The sequence below is a fragment of the Alligator mississippiensis genome, chromosome 3 (genome assembly GCF_030867095.1).
Source record: "Alligator mississippiensis isolate rAllMis1 chromosome 3, rAllMis1, whole genome shotgun sequence".
NCBI classification, from domain to species: Eukaryota; Metazoa; Chordata; order Crocodylia; family Alligatoridae; genus Alligator; species Alligator mississippiensis.
The window spans coordinates 276,905,098-276,929,195 of NC_081826.1; the positions used below are offsets into that span (position 1 = coordinate 276,905,098).

Here is a 24,098-nt window from a genome sequence, read left to right on the forward strand (position 1 = left end):
ATGATCAATGCTTACAATAATTGTCATCTTTGTCTTTGATAGCATAACTGATAGCAACAGCAATACTGATCAAAAGGACTCAGCTTCAGCAATGCTGGGAGCACAGTTAACTTACTCTGGGTGCTTCTAAAAGAGCCTCAGTGTGAAACCTAGAATAACAGATCTGTTGCTAAAGTAACGAGAGAGAGGGGTTGGGGGGAAGCCAAGGAGAAAAGAGTGCTTTGCAAACCATAAATAAAGTAGGAAGTGGGTGCTCAGCTGCATTGCTGCAACTTCTTTAAAACCTGAGCTGCGGAGGTGCTCTTTTAAAACCCCAGAGAAGTCTGCAAGCCTTGCAGGTATTGGCGGCGTTCAGTCTGTGAAATGGTTTTCAGCAAAACTGAAAAATGTGACATATGCAAAATGTAACAGCAGGAGTTTTTAAAATGCGATGGAAGCATGAACAAGTTTAAGAATTTTTGTGAATTGCTTTAAATGATTATTAAAATCTACAAAATTATAATCAGTGAAAATGGAATGCACTGTCTTCATCCAAAAATGGCTTCAATGTATTTTCTCTGTTGTTGAAAGAAAATGTATGATAAATGTGAAAAATTGTAAGTACCATCCATCTCCCAGCCTTCTTTTCATACCTAGCATATCAAGAGTTTTATATATCCTCTAGTACAGTTATTCTCAACTAGGGATCTGTGAGATCCTTTGAAATGTGTCCTGGGGTACATGGAGGTAAGCACAGACTCATTCCTACCCAGGCCCTGTGTGAGGACGTAAGCAATATAATAAATAAATCCTTTTTTGAGATGGGGTGCTGTACAGTTCCCAGACTTATGAGAGGGGTCTCATGTCTAAAAGAGATTGAGAACCACTGTTCTAGTTACATTTTCTGTTATCCTCAACAGTTTCCATGTCTATAGTATCTGGCTTTTCTCAAGGTAGATATGTTTGTAATGTATAGAATGAAAAGTCAGATGGAAAAAATAGTGGTGTGGGAAATCTTACACAAGGAGATAGTAGTGGCTGAAACCTCTTCCCTTTTTTAACATTTTAGTTTCAGAACTCAAAATCTTTTGACCAGGTTCATAAAAGGTTCAAAAATAGGAAACATTTTTTAGAAAACTTCATAAAGTGTTAACCCCACCTTTCTCAAATGTGGAATTTCAGCAAGTTCTGCTGTGAGTTTGTTGGTGCCTCCTGGGAAGTTAGCCTCATCCTCAAGTCTTCTGTTTTAGGAAAAGCAGAAGGCGTTTTGTGTTTCTCAGGGTGGGGTGGGGCTAGCCTTTCTGAAGAGCAGAACTCGAGTGAGGAAAGTTAAGTGAATGTATGAATAAGGGTATGCTTGGATGAGTCCGTTTTGAAAGAACACTTTAACTAGAAGTGTATGAAGGGAAGATAGGAAGAGGTTGAGAATGAGTCAAATATACATAAGATTATTAAGAGAATGCGGAGGCTCCTGAAAGCAATGAAATAAAGGACCAGGCACCAACAAATTCACAGCAAAACTTGTTGAAATTCCACATTTGAGAAAGGTGGGGTTCACACTTTATGAAGTTTTCTAAAACTTTTTTCTATTTTTGAACCTTTTATAAACCTAGGTTACACACTTGCTCTTGCTCCACTCTGTGGATGCTTGTGACCACTACTTGGGATGGCCAGCCCAGCTCTTTTTCTTGTTGCATAGTTAACAGAGCCATACTCCTGCTTCCTCCATACCATAGCAGTATCATGAGTCAAAGAGAGAGGAGAGAGAGGGGGTGCATCACATGAAAGGTTTGATGCACAGAAGTGGTGCTGAAGACTAGTATTTACATCCCTGTCTCAGGAGCATCCTGAAAAAGGTCAATGTCTGCTGATTTCAGCAGCTGCTGTTACACATAGGCTTCAGTTCAGGTTGGCTCTGATGCATAAGTCCTACCCTACCCTAAACTCTGTGGTGAGATAGCTAAGATCTGCCCTGTGGGGGAGGCAGGAGTGAGTGACATACTAAATGGGGATGATTTGTTTTATGTGACATAAGGTGGTTTTGTTTTAAAATACCAAGAAACTGAGGACTGGGCAATTTGGAAAGTTATGTGTTGGGTTTTAATTGCATGTGAATTCCTGGTCACCTTTTAAAATATATAAACTCCCTGCTTCTACTACTGTCCAAAAAACCCTCTTTGTTAAGATAGTATTAGCTAGATCCTCTAGCCCATTACATCGACTTTGTGCCACTCTGATCCTCTGCCAATATTTAAATCAGCAGAGAATTATGCTAGAGGGAGGGGTCATAACAGAAACAACAGAGAAGAGAACGAAAAATTACCTTGAAGGTCCTATAAAATTTGTAATTCTAGAGAGAAATTAAGAGGCCCTTGGGGAGGAGGAGGGGTTAAAGTGATCTAAATTATGAAATAATAATGTGCTTCCATTTTCTGTCAGGCCTCCAACACTCTATAAAAAAGGAAGACGGAGTAAAATAAGAATTATGCAAGATAATGAATAATCACCTAAATTCTTTAAAAAAATCAACATTTTTCCATGTTAGAAGGTTGCATAATAGTCTTATGGGTATTTATAGTCCCTGTTGGCCTTCTAGCTAAAAATGCTTAAGCTGGAAAATACATCATTCCATTTTTCCCATCTTTCTCGTTGGAGCCAAGAGGGCAATACACGCTGGGCTGGAGAAAGTAAGGAAGGGAAAGGATGGCTTTGGAGCCCATTTGAGGAAGGGAATGCTGGGTTCTGACCCCTGCTCCCAACACTACATACATATTTTGCAAAAAAGAGTAATTGGATAAAATGCATTACAGTGTTGGCTGCAGACACCAGAACCCAAGACACTTCCCTGTTCCAAGGGAATGCTCTTATCACTCGGATAAGAGATCATTATCCCTCTTGCTGGCTGCCTGGCAGGCCCCATACATTTTGCTCTCCTGGTTGCAAGAGGACTGGCTTTAACAGGATGTGTGGAATATGCCTCCAATCTAGCCTTGCCTATATCCTGATGGGAGGTGAGAGATGGCAGATCTAAGTTTTCTCAAACTCGGAGGGGCCTGATAGTCAGGATTTCCTTACATACAGAAAAGTGTTTCAGACTGTAAATGCCAGTCTCTAAATCAGGGCTGCACTTTAGCAGGTAGGATTTCAAATGTATCCTTGTTTCCAGTGTCCTGTTGGGTGGCTTAGCTGTGTCACTCAGCAGCTTGGATGTTGTGAATCCCAATCCTAAGCATCTAACTCTTCACATTCACTGTACAAAGAAAAATATTCCCAAAGTGAATTAAAAATTAGGAGGGAAATGGCATAATGTATTTTACAGATATATAATGATGTATAATGCAGAAATAAAGGGTTTGAAATAAGGTTAAGTAATGGAAATGTTATTGTGATTCAGTTGGTAAAACTTAAAGACTAGAACTGTGATGAATGCTAGTCAATGTGGGTTTGTGAACAATAGGTTCTCTCAAATAATCTTGGTTTCATTTTTGATAAGTCTACAACATGGTTTGAGAAAAGTGACTGCACAGATAAAACATACTTGGTCTTGCATTAGATCTGATATTTTTTAACATTATTGTTTATGATCTACCAGAAAAGATAAGTTAACTACTGAAAAAATTGTGATTGGTGCAATTGTAGGTAAGAATGGGTACAAGACTATCATGCAGAAAGATGTAGATTGCTTGGTGAGCTGGGCCCATTCAACAAAATGTTTTAATACACGAATATAAAGTACTGAAAAAGGAGCACCACACCTGAGAATGAAGTACCCTATCTGGAAAGCAATGATTCTAGAAAAGAGCTAGGGACAAACAACTCAAAAGAAGCTCCCAGTGAAGTGCTGTAGCGGAAAGGTATGATGTGATCTTTGGATGGATAAACAGAGGAGTAGGAATATGATTTTACCACTGTGTATGGTGTTAATGAGACTGATATTCATATTCTTTAAAAAAAGATATTGAAAAATTTGAGAAGATGTAGAAAAGAGCCACAGAAATTATTTCTGGGTTGAAAACGACACTTTAAAATAAGAGCCTGAACATGTTCAATCTGTTTAATTTATCAGAAACTGTGACTTGATTACACTGTCCAAGTACCTTCATGGATGCAATGTATTGGGTATTAATGGACCCTTTAATGCAGTGGAGAAAGGCATAAGAAGAATCAGTGCCTGGAGGCTGAATTCAAACTGAATTCAAATTCAAAGTGGAAATTAGGCATACATTTATAACAGTGAGAATGATTAATCACTGAGACAAACTACCAAATGGGTTATTTTCTGTCTCTTAATATCTTCAGATCAAAACTCACGTGCCTCCTTGGGAGATGCATGTTAGCCAAAGCCCAAATATGTTCTAGCCAAATTCTAGTTATTCAGCTTCATGCAGGCATAACTGGGTGAAATGTACTGTCCTATTCTACACAGCAAGTCAGATTAGATGATCAAATGCTTTGCTCAGGGGAGAATGAAGAACAAAAGGAGAGACAGAGTTCTGGTGCTGTAACACCCTCCAACACCTGGAAAGAGCAATTGCAGGCAATGTTTTATTCTAGGTCTTCCTAGCCTGAAATGGAACGTGCTCAGTTGCTCTGTAAAGATTCATTTTCAGTCTTGTTAACATGTTTTAGGTCTGGAGTGGCCAACCAGTGGTCTGTGTGACACATGCAACTTCTGCATATGGCACACAGCAGTTCGGGGAGGGGGCAGGAAGCAAGTCAGGGAGGGAACAGCAGATAGGGCAGGAAGCAAAGTGCAGAGCAGGAGATCAAACGGAGCACAGGGCAGGAAGCAGAAAGAGCAACAAAGAGCAAGAGGATTCGTGTAGGGAGGGTACAAGGCTAATTTATGTACACCTGCTGAAAAGGTTGGCCCCCACTGTAGGTTTTCAGGGAGGGAGAATATTCAGTGTAGATGAAATCTCTGGAGAAGTTAGCTGCCAAGTTCTCTGTAAGGCTACAGTGTACAACTTTAAATTCATTGGAGACTTACAACTTGGCCAGATTTGAATAGTTTTCATGGAAACAGCAAAAAGCACATCCAGGAGGCTGGAGCAAATTCCCTGCCAAGTGCCAAGCCCCAGAGCAGGGCATTGGCCCTGCTTCTTGATGGAATAACTATAACATTTTTTTATCATGAGCATAACAAAATATTTTCCCCTAATTTTATTCTAAAAAATGACCACTTTTTGCTGTAACTCTCTTTTTAAAATGTAGAAGGTGGTAAACAGGTGTCATAGAAAATTTCAATCCAAATAATTACAGTAAAGTAATGCAAGCAAGGTTGTATAATAGCAAGTATTAGACTATTTTAACTATAAGGGTTCTATCAGTGCCTATAGTAACTATGTCTCAGGTGGTGTGTTCTTACTGACTATACTGACCAGTATTGTCTTACTGACTTCTTTATACCACCTCTCTGTCTGTATCTACGTATCTCTGTATCTCTCTCATTTTATACTGTAAGCCCTCTGTGGGATGGGCCGTCTCTTTGTTCTGTTTGCTTAGTACCAAGCAGTGCTCTAGACCTGATCCATGACAAGGTCCTAGGCTTAGGGGCTACGATAATACAACAAAAATGTCTTTCAAAAGAGAGAGGTTTTCAAATGCCATGCATGTTTTACTGACTCATTACAAATATCCATTGTTAATATTTCACAAAGAAGCGAAGCTACAATAGATTTGCCATACTGAATTTCATTTGACAATTGTCATTTGAAGCACTTTCAGTAGTTGTAGTAACTTTTGATTTGACTGCATGTAGTAAGTAGAGATGAGCCATATTTTCCTTGTGTTCAAATCACTTTGCTTTTCCCTGCATTTACAAATTTCTTTGGATATTTTTTTTCCAACTAGATCTTTGCTACATAGATCTGTGCCTACGGCATATTCATTGGAGACCAAAGGATTACTCTAGATTGTCCTCGGGGAAACAGTTATGAATTCTGCTTGCTCCCTCCTCTCCCAAGTTTACTTTTGCTGAACTTTTCCCTCAATCTTTTTTCCCCATCCCAGGCATTCTGTTCTTTTGGAGTAGCTTTCCATCTCCAGATGGACACCAGCCAAATTCTAGTTTTAACATGTATCCATCCAGGTAATGGATGCATGTGGGTTTGTTTACATAATTTCTTTGAATGTGAATGCTCAGAGGAACAGAATAACTTGCTTCTATGTTTTTTAGTTGAGGCTTGTACATTAAGTATGAATTGAGTGTCATGATATCTTGCTGCAACACATTCAACAAACACTTTCAGATGACTCCCTTCTGTGGTCTGATACCTCGTTTCATCTTTGTTTTTAAGCCTGTTTCACCGCATTTGTCTAAAAATAAAAAAAAAGGGGTGAGAGATCTCCATGGCTGTTCAGGTGTGCACCTTTATACTGACAGTTTGTTCGTATAGCTGCCAATTCTAGAAGGCTAACTCCTACCATTTTAACTTCTTGCACAGTTATTGTAGTTATTTGAGTTTATAGATCTAAAAAGATCTATGACCTATGGGTAATTTTGAAACTCCTCTGGAATGTCTCTTTTTTCTCCCCTGCCAGCCTTTAAACACTGCCTCAAGTTAATGGAAAGCTACAGAAATTAATATGTCTCTGCATTTCACCATACTGCACCTGAAATCCTTTATATATCCCAGTCCTACCTGATATAGCTGTATAGCTCAGCTCTTGAATGACAATCTCTTCCACACTTACCAAATGTGAAGTTCATATCTAAGAGGCCTATATGTGGTACAGGGTTCTTTGTGAGGTTTCTTAATACCTTGTATAGCTGTAGTGCAGTGTCCATGTCTTATCTAGCACGCTTCCATTTCTCATCACTAGCCACAACTAGCGACTGAAATACCCATAGCTGAAACTGAAACATCCCTTAACAGTTTCACTTCTAAATGGATCACATATTCTTACTTTTATTTGGCTGCAATAGGATAAATCTATGAGCAACTGTGATCACAAGATCCATCCATCTATGCTTCTTTTATATGTGGGAGTTTATCCTGCAAATATAATGACGTGGAATTCAAGGCTTAAACAATGAGAGCTAAATTCTAATGGTTCCTGTGGCCTCCTGATGAGTGGGCAAATGGATTTCCAAAGCCTGATTAAGCAGGAACCTCTTCTGGCCAGGGAATCTCTCTCACTGCATTATTAGGCAATATGCAGATTATAGTTGGAATAACTATTATTCATCCTAGGTAGTGAAGCCTATTAGTGTTTTATACCAATATTTTTTTCCAAAGGAAAAATGTTTTACCTCCACCTCACATTGAGGAGCTTGCTGGATAAATTGCTTCTCTTCAATTTCTTGTTTCAGGCCCTAACAAAGAACTTTGTAAGCAGGTGTTTGCACCATCAGCAGCGCTGTCCCCGCCTGCACCTCCACCACCACATTCAGTAACACCGACACCAGTGCTGCCCCCTCCTCCTCCAGCTTCCCACCCATCAGCCCAGGCACTGCCAGCCCCCAGTCTACCTCCTAGAAACATCAAAGCCAGCACCGAGACAACGTAAGTAATAAAAAAAATTCATGTACATTCTCTTGAGGCTGAGCAGTTTGTGTGCAGTGTCAAAGATCAGTGCACTCAGAGCAGCAAGCTCTCAGACACCTCAGGATCTGATCTCCTGGACCGAGCTGCTCTTTTTGCCAGGATCTGATCTCTCAGACCAAGCTGCTCTTTTTGCCAGGATCTGATCTCCCAGACTAAGCTGCTCTTTTTGCCAGGGTTGCTATTAAAGTGACAAAAACTCTTTATGTGGGCCCAGAAGCAGGACTAGGTCCAAGCTACTAAGGCATGTTACTCAGCTGATTTTGGCCAGCCCCACAAAATACGCAATCAGTTCCCTCCTTTCCACTCTGTAAATGGTAAGAGAAAGCTCCTTCCCTCTATCTCCCCCACCCAATATTACAGAGCAGGAAAGGGCAGGTGTCCTCTCCTGTCTCCTTTGTAAAAAGTAACGGTATTCAAACAGCAGCAGCTGAGATCCTTTTCCCAGAACGCTTGACCGCTGACAGAGAGGATGGGGAAGTCACAGGTTCACAGAACATACCAGGCTTTGCAGGAAACAGCTCTGCCAAGCTGAAGAGCTGATAGATTGTCAGAGATTTCAAACGTGAAAGCAGAACCTGGCTCCTAGCTGTAATTTTGAAGCTTCCCTTATCAGCCAGCCTCCTCTTTCATCCTCCCTTCAAATTTGGCCTGCAATTTGGATACCTGCTGTCTGCCAAAGATTTGAAGATTTGTGTGTCTAAACTGAAGAGTGACTGAAAGCAGGTTCAGTATTAAAAAATGAGAAATGTTGCCATGAGCAACATTGTGCACATCAGACATAGAGAACATATCAGACATCCAGGGTGCTTCTGCTTTGCCACTCAGCCCATGATATTTTGTTATTCAAAATATCCTGCTCTACTTGAACTTGAGGCATGGTCTGATAGAAAGCCTCATGAACCCAAGTAGAAGTGTTTAACAAAGTGTTAACATTAAACTGCATCAAGTCCGCCATCTCATGGCCAGTTAGCTAAGCTACAGTTGGTCCTACTGCCTCCGTATTCCTAGAAATAAACCTTTGTCTACATTTCCCTGTTTGCTGCTTACGACTAAAGTTTCTCCACATTGCCTGAGGGACCTGAAAAGCTTAGCGCCAGCCTGCTTCTGTGCTGTCTTCTTTCTTCACACCCTCTGTTTCATGTACACACATAACCACATGCTTATTTCCTCATTCCCTCTTTCTGCTTTTCAGCCCTATATGCTTGAAAATGCCTTCCTAAAATAACTCTGTTCTCTCAAATATCTTCTGAAATTATAATTTGTCCATGAGGCCTAATCTTCCCTTAAACAGTACTAAAAAATCCCTAACTAACATTTTCTCCTCAGCTCACCAGAACTTCTGATATGCATCTATTATTGACCTAGCCACCATCAAGGCCGACTGCTGTATCTCATTCCTAACCTTCTCCCAAGGTTTCTGCCATTGATTGTCAAGTTATGTCTTAATTTAGACTTGGAACTCCTCAAGGCAAAGAACAAGTCTTATATTTGTCTTTAATGTGTCATGCAAATCTACAGTGCTCCACTTCATGCATCCTGTGAGAAGACTGCACCTGCAGGGATGATTCATGTTCCAAAAGAGCCCAACAGAGTCGATCTATTTTGGCTATCCACCTGTCTATCTGCCACACTACAGTTCTTATACCACATGCATTACCATGGTACCTAAGTGCTTCTGGCTTATTTATTACTGTTGTTATATTTGATATAGAAATGCTATGATACAAAAAATAGGATCATAATTGAGCATGATCATTCACTGTACTTAAAACTGTGCAGGGATCAACATACTATCTGCTCATCCCAAATAACTGACACATGCAGTCAAGCATTTAGCTCTGTTATGGTAAGGTACAAGTTAAGGTACAAGTATAGGGATCACTTTCTCAGTTATTATATGTTTTTCTTTCATATTTACAGAACTCCAGACAATGAGCAAAGCTATGATGATGTTGAATTTGGGTCAGATGGTAAGAGGAGTGCATTTTAATTAATAACAACAATGTGAGAATTAAGTACCTTGTATTTATAAGATAAATAACTAGCATAGTTATTTATAGTGTTATTGCATTGCAATCAGTATTATTGAGTAGAGGAAGTTCTACAATGATACTAACTTCTCCATTACTAATGTGACAGCCAGTTTCCATTAGAAAGCTCTTTGAATGCCTCAGTAGTTTTGTCTTAGAAAATGTTTGGCCTGATAAATTACCAGATTGTAAAATCTGTCCCATAACAAATGCTAGTCTTTCAGATTCCAAGTTAGCGTGTTCTAAAGAAACATGCAATGTTGATTAAATAAATCAAGATATTTAATCAAGATATGCCCAAAGCAAAGGACACTCTACATTTGTGCTCTACAGGAGCAGCCAGAAAAGGGGACTGTGACTCACGGAGCATGTCTATACATGTTATTTATGCACAACGATAAACTCTGGTGTATATTGTGCCAGAGTTTATTGCTCCCAGGCACTGCATTTGAACATGCACTCATGATTGTGTAGCAGGTTGAACTGGATCAGAGTAGCCCCAGCTGGCAGGGTATCCATGGGGTCTGCATGCCAGCCCAGCGCTTCTCAAACGCAGCACAGCATGATGCAAAGGGGATGGCTGGGGCACAACGGTGCTCCAGTGTAAGGCTAGCTAGCAGGCAGTCCCTGTACTGAAGCACCCTTGTGCCCCAGCCAGCCCCATCAGCATTTACATGTGCATTGCTGCAGAGTAAAAAACTCTGCCTCAGGATAGTACTTGTATTTACAAGTACTAACCTACAGTGTCGTGAATTAGTTTACTCCATCCTAATAGTCCTGCATGTGTAGACACAGAGACATTTACTGCAGAGCTAATTAGGTAACCCCACAGTAAGCATCTCGTGTAGACATTAGGGTTATGTGAAGCTTTGGGTCGTGATTCGATTCAAAGGAGTTTCGGCCTGATTCGGTGGCCGAATCTCTGAATCCAAATTGAATCAGGGGACCAATTAAAAGGTCTGAATTGATCTGAAGATCTCTGAATCTTCAGAAAAGATTTAGAGAACTTTGAATTGGTTCAGACAGTCCCCGGTGGCTGCAGCAGGGAGCTGCAGCTGGACTCGGAGCTGGTAAGTAGGGGAGGGGGCGGGAGGAGGGGGAAGAGGAACATGGGGGGACCCCTGCCAGCCCCAGCACCTGCCTGCTCCCCCAGCCCCCCCACACCACCCACTCCTCCAGTCCCCCCATGGCTGCCCCGCCCACCCAAGCTCCTGGCCCTTGGGAAAAAAAGCCCCAATTCACCGGGTGCTGCCAGGCAGGGGGACGATCCCCGCTGCCCCCCACTGCATGGGGGGTTCTGCACATGCCCCCAAGCCCCCCATGGCTGCCCTGCCCAGCCCAGCTCCAGCCCTTTAAAAAAACCCAACTGAGACAAACCCTGGGACTCATCGCTCCTGCAGTGGCCTCAGGGCTTTGGGGAGCTCATGAAAGAGTCCCCCATGCAGCATGGGGCAGCAGGGATTGCCCCCTGCCAGCAGGAATGATGAGTCCAGGGGGGTTTTCGGAGGTTTTTTCTTAAAGGGCCAGAGCTGCAGTGAGCGGGGCAGCCATGGCGGGGGCTGGGACAGTGAGGCAGGGGGCTCATGCAGAGCTCCCCCATGCAGCATGGGGCAGTGGGGATTGCCGGTGAGTCTGTGATTTTTTTTTTCAAAGTGCCGGGAGCTAGGGCAGGTGGGGCAGCCATTGCCAGGTGGCAAGAGCAGGCAGGGGATGGGCCTGCCCTGGGTGATTTAGAGATTCAGCAGCAGCTGAATCTGCTAATCAGATTTGGCTGAATCAATTCAGGACAGTGATTTGAATCACCGAACAGAATCACTGTCCCCCGAATCAGCTGAATCCGAATCTGAAGTGAATACTAGTTGCTTTGCACAGGCGTATTAGATATGCCTACTGAGTCACTGTCTGCCTTCTGGGCTCTTAGGAAGGAAGTATAATGTGCCAGGCACAGTGTGCATCATGCAGTGTGCTGGTCAGCTTAGCTGCACAGTGTGTACAAAGTTGAAATTGAATTTCTGCCCAGTCTCTTCCCGCTCCCACACACCTGCACACTAGGGGGAAGAGTTGAAACTTGGCCTTATCTCTACTCCCTCACACCTGCCTGAACAGTAGAGGAAAAGTAACCACTGTGTATAACTTCTTGCCCTGCAGCCCATAGCACAAGTGGCTTGGACAGTAAAGTGCAGGAATACCGTAAGCCTTGTTAGTCCCAGAAAAGTTAATGGCAAGTTATATCTACATAGATAATGTAATGTTACAAGCTAGGGACAGACATTCAAAAAACCTGAGCTTGATTTGATTCAATCTTTGCAGGTTAGTCTAACCTGGCTAGGCTGAACTGGTTTGTAACTGAACAGATATCCCTTCTGGACTGAGGAATTGCAGGCTAGAAGCTGGGGAGCACTAGAGAAGTCCTCCCTTCCCTTCCATAATGCTGAGCTGAGGGGGAGGTATGGCCAGGCTCTGGCAGGATGCTCTGATTAGGAAGGGTTCCCTCCCTGCCCCCACCTTGCTGCTTCTGATTAGCAGCGGAGCCAGCCAGGAGTTACACAGCTTTTACTTACACAGCTAGGAGTTACACAGGGAGTAACACTGGTTTATCAGCCTATCACAAAAACAAAAGCCTCTCTCATTAGTTCAAGTTCTTTTAGCTCCAAAAAACCCTAAGCAAACGCTGTCCTGTCTGCCTTACACAGACACCTCTCAGCATTAGCTAGCGTACCACATGCTGGCTACAGTCTCTGCTGTGGGAGAGGGGAATCCCTGCTTGAGTGGGGGGGTGGCAGGGGGCGGGCAGCAGACACTGCTGTATCTGCAGTCTCTGCCAGAGGTCCATCTAGGGAGCACAGGTGTGGAGCCAGCTCTGCTGTGGAGCAGACAGCACAGCCCCGCCCAAGGCTGCAAAGGATCTGGGATGCTGGGGGACTCTGGTTTAAATTAAACCAGGAAAAGGTCTGGGACAGACATTGCATAAACTGGTTTGACGCAAATCAGTTAAGTCTGATACTACATTCAACTAGGTTTATCTTAAACCAGTTTCTGTCCTTTTGAAACTGGTTTATGTGCACTGAACTTATGTTCTGTTACAGGTTTAAATGAGTTTCTGATCACTTAAGCCAGTTTATGTGTAATGTCTTTAACTATGTGCTTTACCTATAAGTATGTAAGCTTTGAAAATCATTATGAGAGAAAAGTACATAGTTATTAAAAATTGTTAATGGGAATGTTCTGGGTTTTGAAAAATATTATTTAATTGACATTGTGGCAGATGATGGGAAAGTACTTAGACCAGACACTTGTAGAAGTTTACTGTGTACACTACTGAGAAGCTCTATTTATCCCAAAGACTTTGCATTCTTCTCCCCACTGAACAGCTAGGATTTGTTATATTGCTATATTTAGTGCTGCTGTCATTATAGCTGTACGTGTGTCTAAATAGCTAACATCAGGATGAGAAATTTTCCCTATCAAAGAAATTAACAGTTTGTTTATATTTTTGGTTATTCAGGTCATGGAAATCCAGATGGGGTAAGTGTTATCCTTCATACTATACTGAGAACATATTATTTTTAATACATCACTGTATTAGAAAAGCTTATTGCAGAATAACTTCAGTGTATTGCTAGCAAATTGTGGAACCTCTTACTATAGAGGACAGCAATAAAAGTGGGTAAACCGAGAACAGAACTGGAAGTAATTATTAAACCTGGCCAGAAACCAAAAAATTCATAAAAGCTTCCATTTCCATTTTCCACTGACATTTCATTTCAGTGAAATTTTCCAGGGACATTGGCTCTATTTCAGCAAGGTACTAAATCATGTGTTGTCCCATTGACTTTAAGTACCTGGCTGAATAAGGGCCTAGGTAGCTTGCTGAAGGTTTCCAGTAAATAGAACTGATTTGAGTCCCATTTTAGTCCTTACAATAGCTTTGCACTCCTCAATTCCCCACTGAAGTATTGATTTCTTAACTTGGCAGCCTCTTCCGTGCAGCGCCGTCTGAGATGCAGTGTTTCCATAACTAAAGTTAGAACAGAGAGGTTCAATTCAGAACAATCAATATGTTTACTATGGGGCCCTTCCTAGATGGGTAGAGTCCTGAGTTTGATTTTTTTATGGTCATAGTCATTACAGAAGAAGATGGGTTTGAACAATTTAGTAATATGAATATGAAAGGGTTACATGAATCTGCAAATGGTTGCTTAAATTAGCTGTAAACCAGCTGTCAAATACAACTAGTATGTCTATTTCTCTATACAATTCCAGAATCTTTGGGCTGTTGAAGACTGAAGCACTATCGTTTTTTCTTACAGGATCAAGAAAGCGATGGAGAGATGTATGAAGACATAAATGACATGAGGTAGCAAATCTAACGTATGCAACTATAAGCAATTGTGTCTTTGTTACAAAGGGAAGAAACAGATTCCTAAGAAATATGCTTCATCTGTCTGCACTGCCATCCCTGCTGTGCTCTATCTTGCTCATTTTCCCTAATGAAAGCATGTCAAATAGTTAACAGCCTTGCTCCTCATCTACTTCTGATAAAGTTGGAGGTTTGTCTGAAAATTAAGTCATGTGATTGCTACAATTTGGAAGAAGCCTCACTTGCTGCACAGAATTATTGCCTGAAGAGAAAAAAAACCCTAACCTGTATACCAATTGAATACTTCTGCTAGTGTTGTTTTCAAACTGAATTTATTTAGAGCTCATGAGAGCTACTGGATTGACAGTTCCCAGGGTATGAAATCATCTTCATACCTGCAGAGCAGATCTGTAACTTCAGCCTAGCCAGTAGGCTGTCATCTATGAAAGTTCATGCCTCTCTGAACTAAGTCTCTAAGGTGCTACCCTTTCCTCCCTTCTGCCTGGATTCAAAGACAAAAGGACAAATTTCCCTTGGACTCTGCTCCACGTCCCTCAGCTGGATGGGTTTTCAATACACCAAAGTTACATCATGTGGCAGAGCCTCAAAAAGAGAAACACACAGAAATCTTTCCTTCTGGGAAGCTTTTATTGGTGAAAACAGCTCTTTTGGGGTTTTCTTTTCTTTTTTTTTTTTTTTTTTTTTCTTTTTTTGGTGAAAACAGCCCTTTCTAGAACTCCTCTTTCATGATTCCTTATTTCTTCTGCAAAATAATTTTCATCAATAAAAGTGCTGAGTATACAAGGCATACCCAGAATGTGGTAACTCTGAGAGTAAAATAAAGAACATTTGAGAGGTTTGGCCGCGGGCAATACAGTAATTCAGTCTCTGAGCCCAGGCAGTTCTGTTTAGGAAACTTGCAAAAGAGGGGCATGGGTACAGATGCAGCTGCATGAAGGAAGCACCTCAAAGGGTGCAGTGCTTCCAGGAAGTTTGTTAGTGAGCAACAAGTCTTGCTACACCCTATTAAGCAATAGCCAGTTCTATTATTTCCCCCCGTAGCCTCAGATGCTGCTTTCCAGGATGCAGGTGCATGGTACACAAGCATATCTGGGGCCTATTAAGCTTCAGGGATGGAAGTCTGTAGTACTGCAGCTATGCTGCTACCAACATACAAGCTTGCTAGTTAAAGCCAGCATGGATATGTGTACATCTGATGTAATAACGCAACTCAGTTGCAGTGCACACACTAGGGCTCTGTGAAGCTTTGGTTGCTGATTCAATTTGGAGGAGATTCAGCCCGAATTGGGCTGAATCTCAGAATGCAAATTGAATCAGGAGACCAGTAAAAAGGTCCAAATCGATTCAAAACCTGCAAATCTATTTGGAAAAGATTAGGAGGAGATGAGGAGATTTGGGCAGTCTCTGGTAAGTAAGGGGTAGGAGGGAGCAGGGCTGGAGGAGAGGGAAGAGGACCATAGGGAGACCTCCACCAGGCCCCATCCCTTGCCTGCTCCCTCAGCCCCTGTGAGTGCCCTCTGACCCCCACCGGCTTTCCTAGCCCCATCATTGGCTGTCCTGCCCTGTCCCAGCATCCTGGTGCTTTAAAAAAAAGCCCTGTACTCACCAGCTGCTGAAGCAGTGAAGCAGCTATCAGGACCTCTGGGGGCTCTTGGCAGAGCCCCCCCACAGAGCACAGTGCAGTGGGGGGCAGTGGGGATCGCACATCGCCCCCTCCCCCCCGCCCGCCGGGAGCTGGTAAGCATGGGGGTTTTGGGAGGGGGGGGGTTTAAGCGCCAGGATGCTGGGGCCAGGCGGGGCAGCCATTGACTAGGCTGGGAAAGCAGGTGCGCGATGGGGCCTGTTTGATTTGGAAATTCAGCCGATTCGGCAGCGGCCGCCTGTCCAAATCAGATTCAGCCGAATTGATTTGGGACAGTGATTCGAATCACTGTCCCCCAAATCAGCCAAATCTGAATCTGAAGCAAATACTAGCCACTTCGCACAGGCCTAGTACACACATCTTCAGACAAGATAGTTCTGGGGCTGCTGACATTTTAGACAATATTTGATGGTATCTCCAGCATAGCCAGCTAAATTATAGCTGTATCCTGTGCAGATGCACTGCAGGAAAAGGTTCTCTATATACTGTCTCCTATATCTAGTATGTCCATGCAAGGCTATCCTCAATAAAGTTTAGAAATGTTTCCATGATCTTATTAGAAGTCAGATGACCGTGGGTGAGAATGTGCTAATGAACTCCACTGACCACTGTCCCTTTGATTCCGCATATGGGTTGCAGAGTAATTTGAACTATCGTGGCTACAATGTCACTCTTACACTACATGGAAGATATAAAAATCCACCATTTACAATAGAAAATCCACAACCTAATATTACCCTAAGAAATTCTTGACTGGAGACTGATGTCATTTTACTTCAGAGTAAAGTCTGAGATAAATTACCCTTTGGTTTTTACACTGTATATTTTCATTTTCAGAGCCTCATCAAAAGAACAGGAGAAAAAGAAAGAGAAGGAAGAAAAGAAAAGATTGGACCAGGAGAAAAAAGAGCAAAAGGAAAAAGAAAAGAAAGAGCAAGAAATCAGAAAGAGATTCAAAGTAAGGAATTTACCTAGCAGGCTATGTAAATGGACAAGTCATTATTTAGCCTTGTGTAATTTAAACACACACTGTAAACAATACCATTATATTTTAGCTTGGATTTTTCAGAGGGTTGGCTCCAAATCCCTTTCCCACACTATTGCTCTCCTGCTGTCAGAGAATAAGTATTAACATGCTGCAGTGGCTCTGCCACCTTCCCAGCCCACTGTCAAGCTCCTGCTTCCACTCAATCTAATGCTGCTCCCCACCCATCCACGTCCCCATCCCAGCCAGGGCCCAGAGCAGAGCCCAGAAATGGAACAGGTGTGTGGGCCAGGGCTGGGATCCCTGGCTAAGTGGCTGATGGGACTGGGTGTCAGGAGCTGAAGGGCCCCAAAGCGAGCAGAATACAAGGGGTTCCTACCAGCCCTGCAGTCCTGGCAGGGGCTCGGCTCTTTCTGTGGATGCTCTAACTCCTGGCACTGTGCAGAGCCAAGTCTTAGCCCAGCCTGAATGGCACCTGGAAAGAGACCTAAGAAGGCACCATTTGCAGCCCTGGGTGCAGCTGGAAGGAGCTGGAGATGGCAACAAAGGGTTGAGTGGAAGCGGGAAGTTGGCAGCAGATCAGGGCTTGGGAGGTGGCAGAGCCACCACCAAGGTGGGGAGCAGTGGAGGGCCTGAGCTGTGAGGAAGGAGAGCGTGGGCTAGGCAGGGCTGTGTGAGGCACATTAGGTAGCAAGTGTGCGGCAGGAGCCATGCTGGAGATGCTGCACAGTAGGGGTGATCAGGAGCAGCAGTTCCACAAATGCAGCTGGTCACTTCTGGGCTCCTGTCCCACAATCCTGGGATCTCCATGGAGACCAGCCAGGACCCACAGTGGCAGGGTGCCCAGCTAAGCGGATGGGATGGGGCCCCTTAGGGAGTTGTAGTGAGTTGTTGAGAGGGGTTCTGACCTGGCCCGCAACAGCTTACCAAAACTCCCTATGCATCCCACAGGCCCAAATAATTGCCCCTCCTGCTCTACAGGGATATCTTCTCTTTCTTTGTTCGTCCTGGGCTGGCCCATACAGCAACAAATCTTTCCACAATTGAATCTTTCTTCACTTCTTTCATAATGCCTTCAAATGTTTGCAGGTTTTAAGATCACAAGGGATAGTTAAGCCGTGTCTGTATAACACAAACCATTGAATTTCATCCAGTGATTCCTGAATTCAAATACAAATACTTCCATTATTGTTTGCTTTGGTACAGCAATCAACATGACTTGTACGGTTACATGTGTTTGATTTCTCCTGTTGCTTTTTCTGTGCAGCTACAAGGACCCATCCAAGTTATTCACCAGGCACAAGCTTGCACAGACTACAAGGGAGGGAAGAATGAGCTGACTGTCAAACAGGGGGATCAAATTGAAATCATCCGCATTACAGACAACCCTGAAGGAAAGTGGCTGGGCAGGACAAAAGGATCTTGTAAGTTCACTTTCTCCATTTTACTCTTGGATGTCTTCTCTGTTAAATACTGACCTCATGAGCTTACAAGATTACATGGCAGATTAGATTTAATGAGATTTAAACGATGTCTAGAGTTTGAATTACACTTCGACTCTTTCCGGGGCTCTGCGGTGGTGGCAGCCGGAAGCCGGAAGGAGCCGCCACTGCTGCCACCACCTGAGCTGCTTAAAAAAACACGGGCAGGCTCTCATCTCTTATGAGGAGGCTCTTGTCTCTTATAGGAGGGCTTGCCTCCCCCACTGAGCCCCCCTGTATTTCAAACCCTAGCTATGGGCAAGAATATTCAGTGTCAGTCGCCACATCTCCTTCTGTTGTGCTTATGTGTCATATGGGGCTCAGTTCACGGAGTGAAGTTAGGGATACTAGTATTAGTTACAGGTGATAAACAGATTCTTAGTGGAGCTATGCCACTTTACACTCCTAGAGGATCTGGTTCAATGTGTCAGCCTTGGTAGCAGCTGTGGAGTTTGCAGAACTTCCCCAGAGTCAATATTTTTTCTGCACATTTAAAAAAAAAAAAAAAAAAAGATTGTATACAACCTAAAATCAGAGAATAAAGGGCCGTATTTTTTCCTCTTGCTTATGCCAGCACACATCAGGACAAAGGTTGTGTCAGTAGTTACACAGGCATAACATGGGTGTAAGTGAAAGGGGAAACAGGCCTCAAAATTGTCTACTGCTTTGAGTTAAACAAAGATTTCTGTTTTCTCACTGATTACTAACATCAAAGTCTATCTTCACAATATCTTTTCTTTTCCTGCCCTTCTTCATATCCTCATCTCCTCATATCCATGAATTACAGCCACATCATCACCTATCATAAATTGGAATAGCTGAGGCTGTCTTCTAATGTGGATAGAAAAAGGTGATAATCTGGATAATTTGTGAAAGAGCATAAGAATCACCCTGCTTGGTCAGACTAAGGGTCCATGTAGACCAGGGGTGGGCAAAATGATGGATCTGGCCATCAGCTGGCCTCCATTTCCCAGCAGCCCCAGCCTACATCTCTGCTACCAGTTTCCATGGAGACCCCATGGACTAGGGACAGACATTACACATAAACCGGTTAAAGTGATCAGAAACTGGTTTAAACGTGTAACAGAACAGATGTTCAGTGCGCATAAACCAGTTTGAAAATGGCTGAAACCGGTTTGAGATAAACCTGGTTGAATGTAGTATCAGACTTCACTGATCTGACCCAAACCAGTGTATGAAACATCTGTCCCAGGCCCCTTGCTTAAGATAAATCAGACTCCCCCAGCATCCTGGCATGCTCTCTGGGCTGGGCAGGGCCCTCTGCTCCCTGGCTGGAGCTTCAGTAGGGACTGCAGGCTGCTCAGCCTCCTCCCCCTCACCGCTCCCTGCTAAACAGGAATTCCCCCCTCCCCTCTGCCTTGTAGAGAGGTGTCTGTGTATTAGCTAGCAGACCATGTGCTGGCTATGGTCTGTGCTTAATCAGCAGATAGAACCAACAGGCAGAATCAGCAGGTAGCTGGTAATGTCCCTCTGTTGTTTTTTTAATGGGGTGATAAACACTGTTACCAATTCCCTGCTGGGCTAATAAGAGTGTCCTGTCAGACTCTGGCCACCACCCCATCAGCTCAGTATTGTCCAAGGGAAGGGAGGGCTGCTCTAGCACCGCCCCCTTGCCCCCCCCACCCCCTGGCTTCTAGCCTAAGCCACTGCAGGCATGTGCCTGTATTTCTGGGATGTCTGTTTGGTTACAAACCAGTTCAGCCTAGACAGGTTAAACTAACCTGCAAAGATTGAATCAATTCAGGCTCAGGCTTTTTGAATGTCTGTCCCTAGCCATGGAAGTTGTGGCATGGCCATCCCAGTGTAGGGCCAGGGTTTCCACAAAGACCAGCCTCAGCAGTGCTGGCACAGTGCATGGCTGCGCCGGGAGCTGCTCCAAGGCCAAGGCTGGGATCTTGCAGTGGTGACAGCATGGTACAGAGCCAGAGCAGAGCTGCTATTCCCTGAGCTGGGGCAAGCAAACAGTGGATCAAAGCTCTGCCTCAGTTCTGGACCATGCAGTCAGCACCACAAGATCCTGGCCCCAGAGCTCCCCACTCTGCCATGTGTCTTGCCATTGCTGGGGCTGGTCTCCATGGAAACCCTGGCCCCACGCTGTCACAGCTCCGCTGCTCCTGGGGTCTCCATGGAAACTGGCCTCAGTGACACAGGCAGGGGCTGCTGGAAATGAGTCTGCTGCAGTTCCAATCTGGCCTGTTGGTTGGACTTTGCCTGCCCCGTTGTAGCCCAGTATCCTTAAGGCCTAGTTTAAATCGTTATTTCACATTTTTGTGAAAATCATGGAATTAAATGATTTTCATGAAAAATGTGATTTGCAATGAAATGTCATGATATGGCCACTCAAGTAACCATATCATAGCATTTCATTGCAACGAGGTGGCTGTTACTGGATGGGGAAAGCATTCCCCAGCCAGCAGCAAAAGCCTAGCAGCCCAGGGGAGTGGGGAAGGGATTACAAAAGGCATAGGAGGAGGAGAGAGCTTGGGGATGAGTAGGGGAAGGACTATTTGCTCCTCCGGGCATGAAAACTGGAGTGTAGGGGGTTGGGGATGCCTGGGGGGGCAAGGGCTGAGAGTTGAGGGAGAGAACACACTCCTTCCTGTGTGAAGGAGCAAACAGCCTCTTCCCTACCCAGAACCAGGGCCATCTGCTTCTTCCAATGAGGGGTGGGGGTCATGGGCTTTTCAGTAGCAATCAGAAGCCTTTGGGGCAAGGCCTCTGCTGCTGCAGTTAAACTTGGCCCTAAATCTGATCCTTCAGCCAATCAGAGGGTGTGGGGGAGCGCTATGATCTGGGCGTGTCACCCAACCATGATTGGGTGACAATATTAGTGGGTTAGACAGCAATTTAAACCGGGCCCTAAATATCCTGTCTCTGACAGTGGCAATTAGTGAGTGCTTCAGAGCAGGGGTGTTCAATCTCTTGCCCACAGGCTAAATCCAGCCTATGGAGGCATGGCCCCTGGCTTGCAGGGCTCCCTACAAATCAGGAAATTTGGTAAGGAACCAGTGGCAATTAATGCTGCCATTTTTCCCTCACTGCCAAATTCCCAGGCCCTGTTCCACTGGATTGGGACTTGGCCATGCCCCTTCCCCCTACATTGCTGGATCAAGGCCAGGCTCCCCCTGCCCCCTTCCATGCAGCCAAATCGGGCCCTGCCATACCTGCCCTATGCACTGGATTAGGCTTACCAGCAGGATATGGCCTGCAGATTAACTGGGCATTGTCCATCTGGCCTGCAGTGAGAAAAGATAGGGCACCATTGCTTTAGAGGAAGGGTATAAGAAAAAGGTCACATGTAGAGTAACCCATTTCCTGTCATACCCTCCTAGTCACAAGCAGTCGTAGTATTAGGGCTGTCCTGAACACAAAGTTACATCATTTAAGTATGCATTTATGGAAGCACACTAGTAGTCTAAATGATTTCAATACTTTTGTTCTTGTGCTTAAATATTTTCCTAGGACCTAAACAGTTTATAATACTGGATCTGAAATACATACTTTAAAAGAAGAACACATAATTTTTAAACAATCTTTTCTATATGAGGTTTAACAGACATAAAATAAAATCTCTCTATATAGGAATATGGTTCTCATGCAGTTATAACAAGCTAATTAATTTATCTTATTCTCGCCTGTCATAAAACGATTTTTGCTTCAGCAAAAGCAGAAGTCGTACTGGGCTTCCCACAGATGAAGGTTAAGGTACAACTAAATGTTTCAGTCTGTTTCGCATTGCTGTTTCAGGCTGAATCTTATCTGCCTAATGAACATTGCACAAACTAATAATGGAGGGGCAAGTTGGAAATGAGAACAAAAATAATAAAGCAAGGGTAATTATGTTTCCTCATAAGCAAAGATCACATTGTTTATAATTTTATTTCAAGTTTCCCTCTTCTGCTTTTCTGTCTATTTAATTTTCATGTGGCATTCCATGCAGGCCTGAGGAAATACACACCGAAAACTGGGCAATAGTAGAAGGAAGCATTTTATGTTCTCATTGCTAAGTGCTTTTCTTGTTTTCACACACATTTTGCATAATAAACCTGTCCAATATTTTTACAAGCTAACAGGTGCAGTGTTTAAATCCATCATGTTATTATTACTATTATTATAGAAAACCCTAGCAAATTGTGCAAGTTAAAATCAAAGGCAAGTCATAATGACAGAAGTTGCAATCCTGAGCTGAGCTGGGTTGCTTTAAACCTCACCTTTAGCAGTTCATCCTTGCAGCAGGCAGATAACCCAGTGCACCTCCAGGCTAAGTACAGACATTTGGAAGCATAAAAGGGAGGTTAAACTGATTCAAAATAGCTGTGGGGGGGCTAGCCAGGTGGTTGGGGGTGGGGTCCAGCAGACTGGAGGGAATCCAGAGTCTGCCAGGGGATGGAGGGAGGTACAACATGCGGGTAGGGTAGGGAGAGTAGGTGCGGCCCATGCATGGGGGGGCAGCCACAGCCTATGAGGGGTAGGGGGGCAGGTGTGACAGGCATGACCCATGGGTGGGGCAGGGTGGGTCAAGTGCAACTCACATGGGGTGGAGGCACAACCTGTAGGTCGAGTGGAGTTCCCCCCCACCCCAGCTAACCTACACCTCTCCCCCCCCCCCCCCCCCCCCCCCATCCACCAGGCCTTACTTGCTTGGCTCTGGCCACAGGAAGCACTGATAAAATCGGCTACACCCAGAGCAGCTTGTGGGATGGGGGCTGAGAGGGCTAGCTGGGGGGAGAGGAAGAGGTCAAGGGGGCAAAAAAATAGACCAGCGTGGAAAGAAAAGAGCAGCCCCAGGGCTGGGGCCAGTGGCTGCGTTTTCCTAGCCCTAAGGCTGCACAAGGGAAGTGGACAAGAAGTGCAACCCACTGGTTTGACCTAAATTGAATGAGTCTGTTACTACATAGATTCCAGTTTATCTTAAATCAGATTCTGCAATTTTTCAACCAGTTTATCTGCATGAAACTTCTGTTCAGTTACAGGTTTGGACTGGTTGTTGGTCACTGAGACTGGGTCTGCAAATGTAAGGTTGGCACCAGGAGAAGCTAAGTTTAAATTGGGCAGCCAATTTTGAATCCAACTTAACCTCCCAAATGTCTGTATTAGCCTCAATGGCAAAGGACAAGCATAATGCCTATGTCTGTATGACACCATAAGGTATAGCTCAAACTCCAGTGATTTATCAGCCTCTATAGGCACTGGATTGCTCTAAATTATTTTGAGGAATTGGCCAGTTGCAAAGTAGCCAGTTTCTGGATTGACAAAAAAAAGCACCATAAGGTAACTTAGTGCTTGTCTTACTCTATACCATTTGTATAATGCAGTCTTCTGCTGCAGCTGAGGGTTGAGACCATTTACCATAGGTTTCTATGTAGCTGATATGTACGCTTAAGTTAATTTTATCTCAGGTGAGATTGTGTTTCCAAGGTAAAGGACCTGATTCTCCTCCTTCTTGCACATATCTTGATGTGTGTACAAATTAATAGCATGCTATGTAATTACAACTGACTTGAACCACTGTAAATGGGAAGTGTAAATATAGTTCATCTTTGTTTATTATGGGTACAGCACACTCAGATTTAGGAATGTCTATGAAGACTTTCAGCAGGACATTGCAGTTATAATTATTTGAATTTGCAGCCCTTTTGGAAAGTCCTTTCTGTGCTTTGAAAGTATGGCTACTAAATCATACAGTTTCACTGTTTTAGATGGTTACATTAAAACAACCTTGGTGGAGATTGACTATGATTCATTAAAAAGAAAACAAAGACCTTCCTTCAGTGCTACCATGAGACATGGAGATAGTGACCAAGAAGTATATGATGATGTTGGAGAGCAGGACAGTAGCAGCAGGTATGTAAGAAGAGCAAATTTAAAGAAAATGATTACTTAGCCCAGCCAGCCCAAATGAGAAAAATTGTAACAGAGAAACAAAGATATTGTAAAATAAAATATATTGTTGCTGACACACAACATTTCAGAATTATACACACCTGAAATTTAAGTAAGCACCACTAAAAAAAGGCAACATACATTAG

General features: G+C 43.7%; 1 protein-coding gene across 2 annotated transcripts in view; it reads left to right on the plus strand.

The window, feature by feature from the left end:
* The window catches only part of FYB1 (FYN binding protein 1), a 91,991-nt gene that overhangs the window by 33,392 nt on the left and 34,501 nt on the right, over nt 1-24,098 (plus strand). For both annotated transcript variants that reach the window (XM_019495848.2, XM_019495849.2), the window contains exons 3-9: nt 7,295-7,487; nt 9,450-9,499; nt 13,065-13,084; nt 13,870-13,916; nt 16,420-16,540; nt 17,835-17,991; nt 23,769-23,913. In XM_019495848.2, the coding sequence (XP_019351393.2) occupies nt 7,295-7,487; nt 9,450-9,499; nt 13,065-13,084; nt 13,870-13,916; nt 16,420-16,540; nt 17,835-17,991; nt 23,769-23,913 (733 nt within the window). The remainder of the gene's footprint in view (nt 1-7,294; nt 7,488-9,449; nt 9,500-13,064; nt 13,085-13,869; nt 13,917-16,419; nt 16,541-17,834; nt 17,992-23,768; nt 23,914-24,098) is intronic.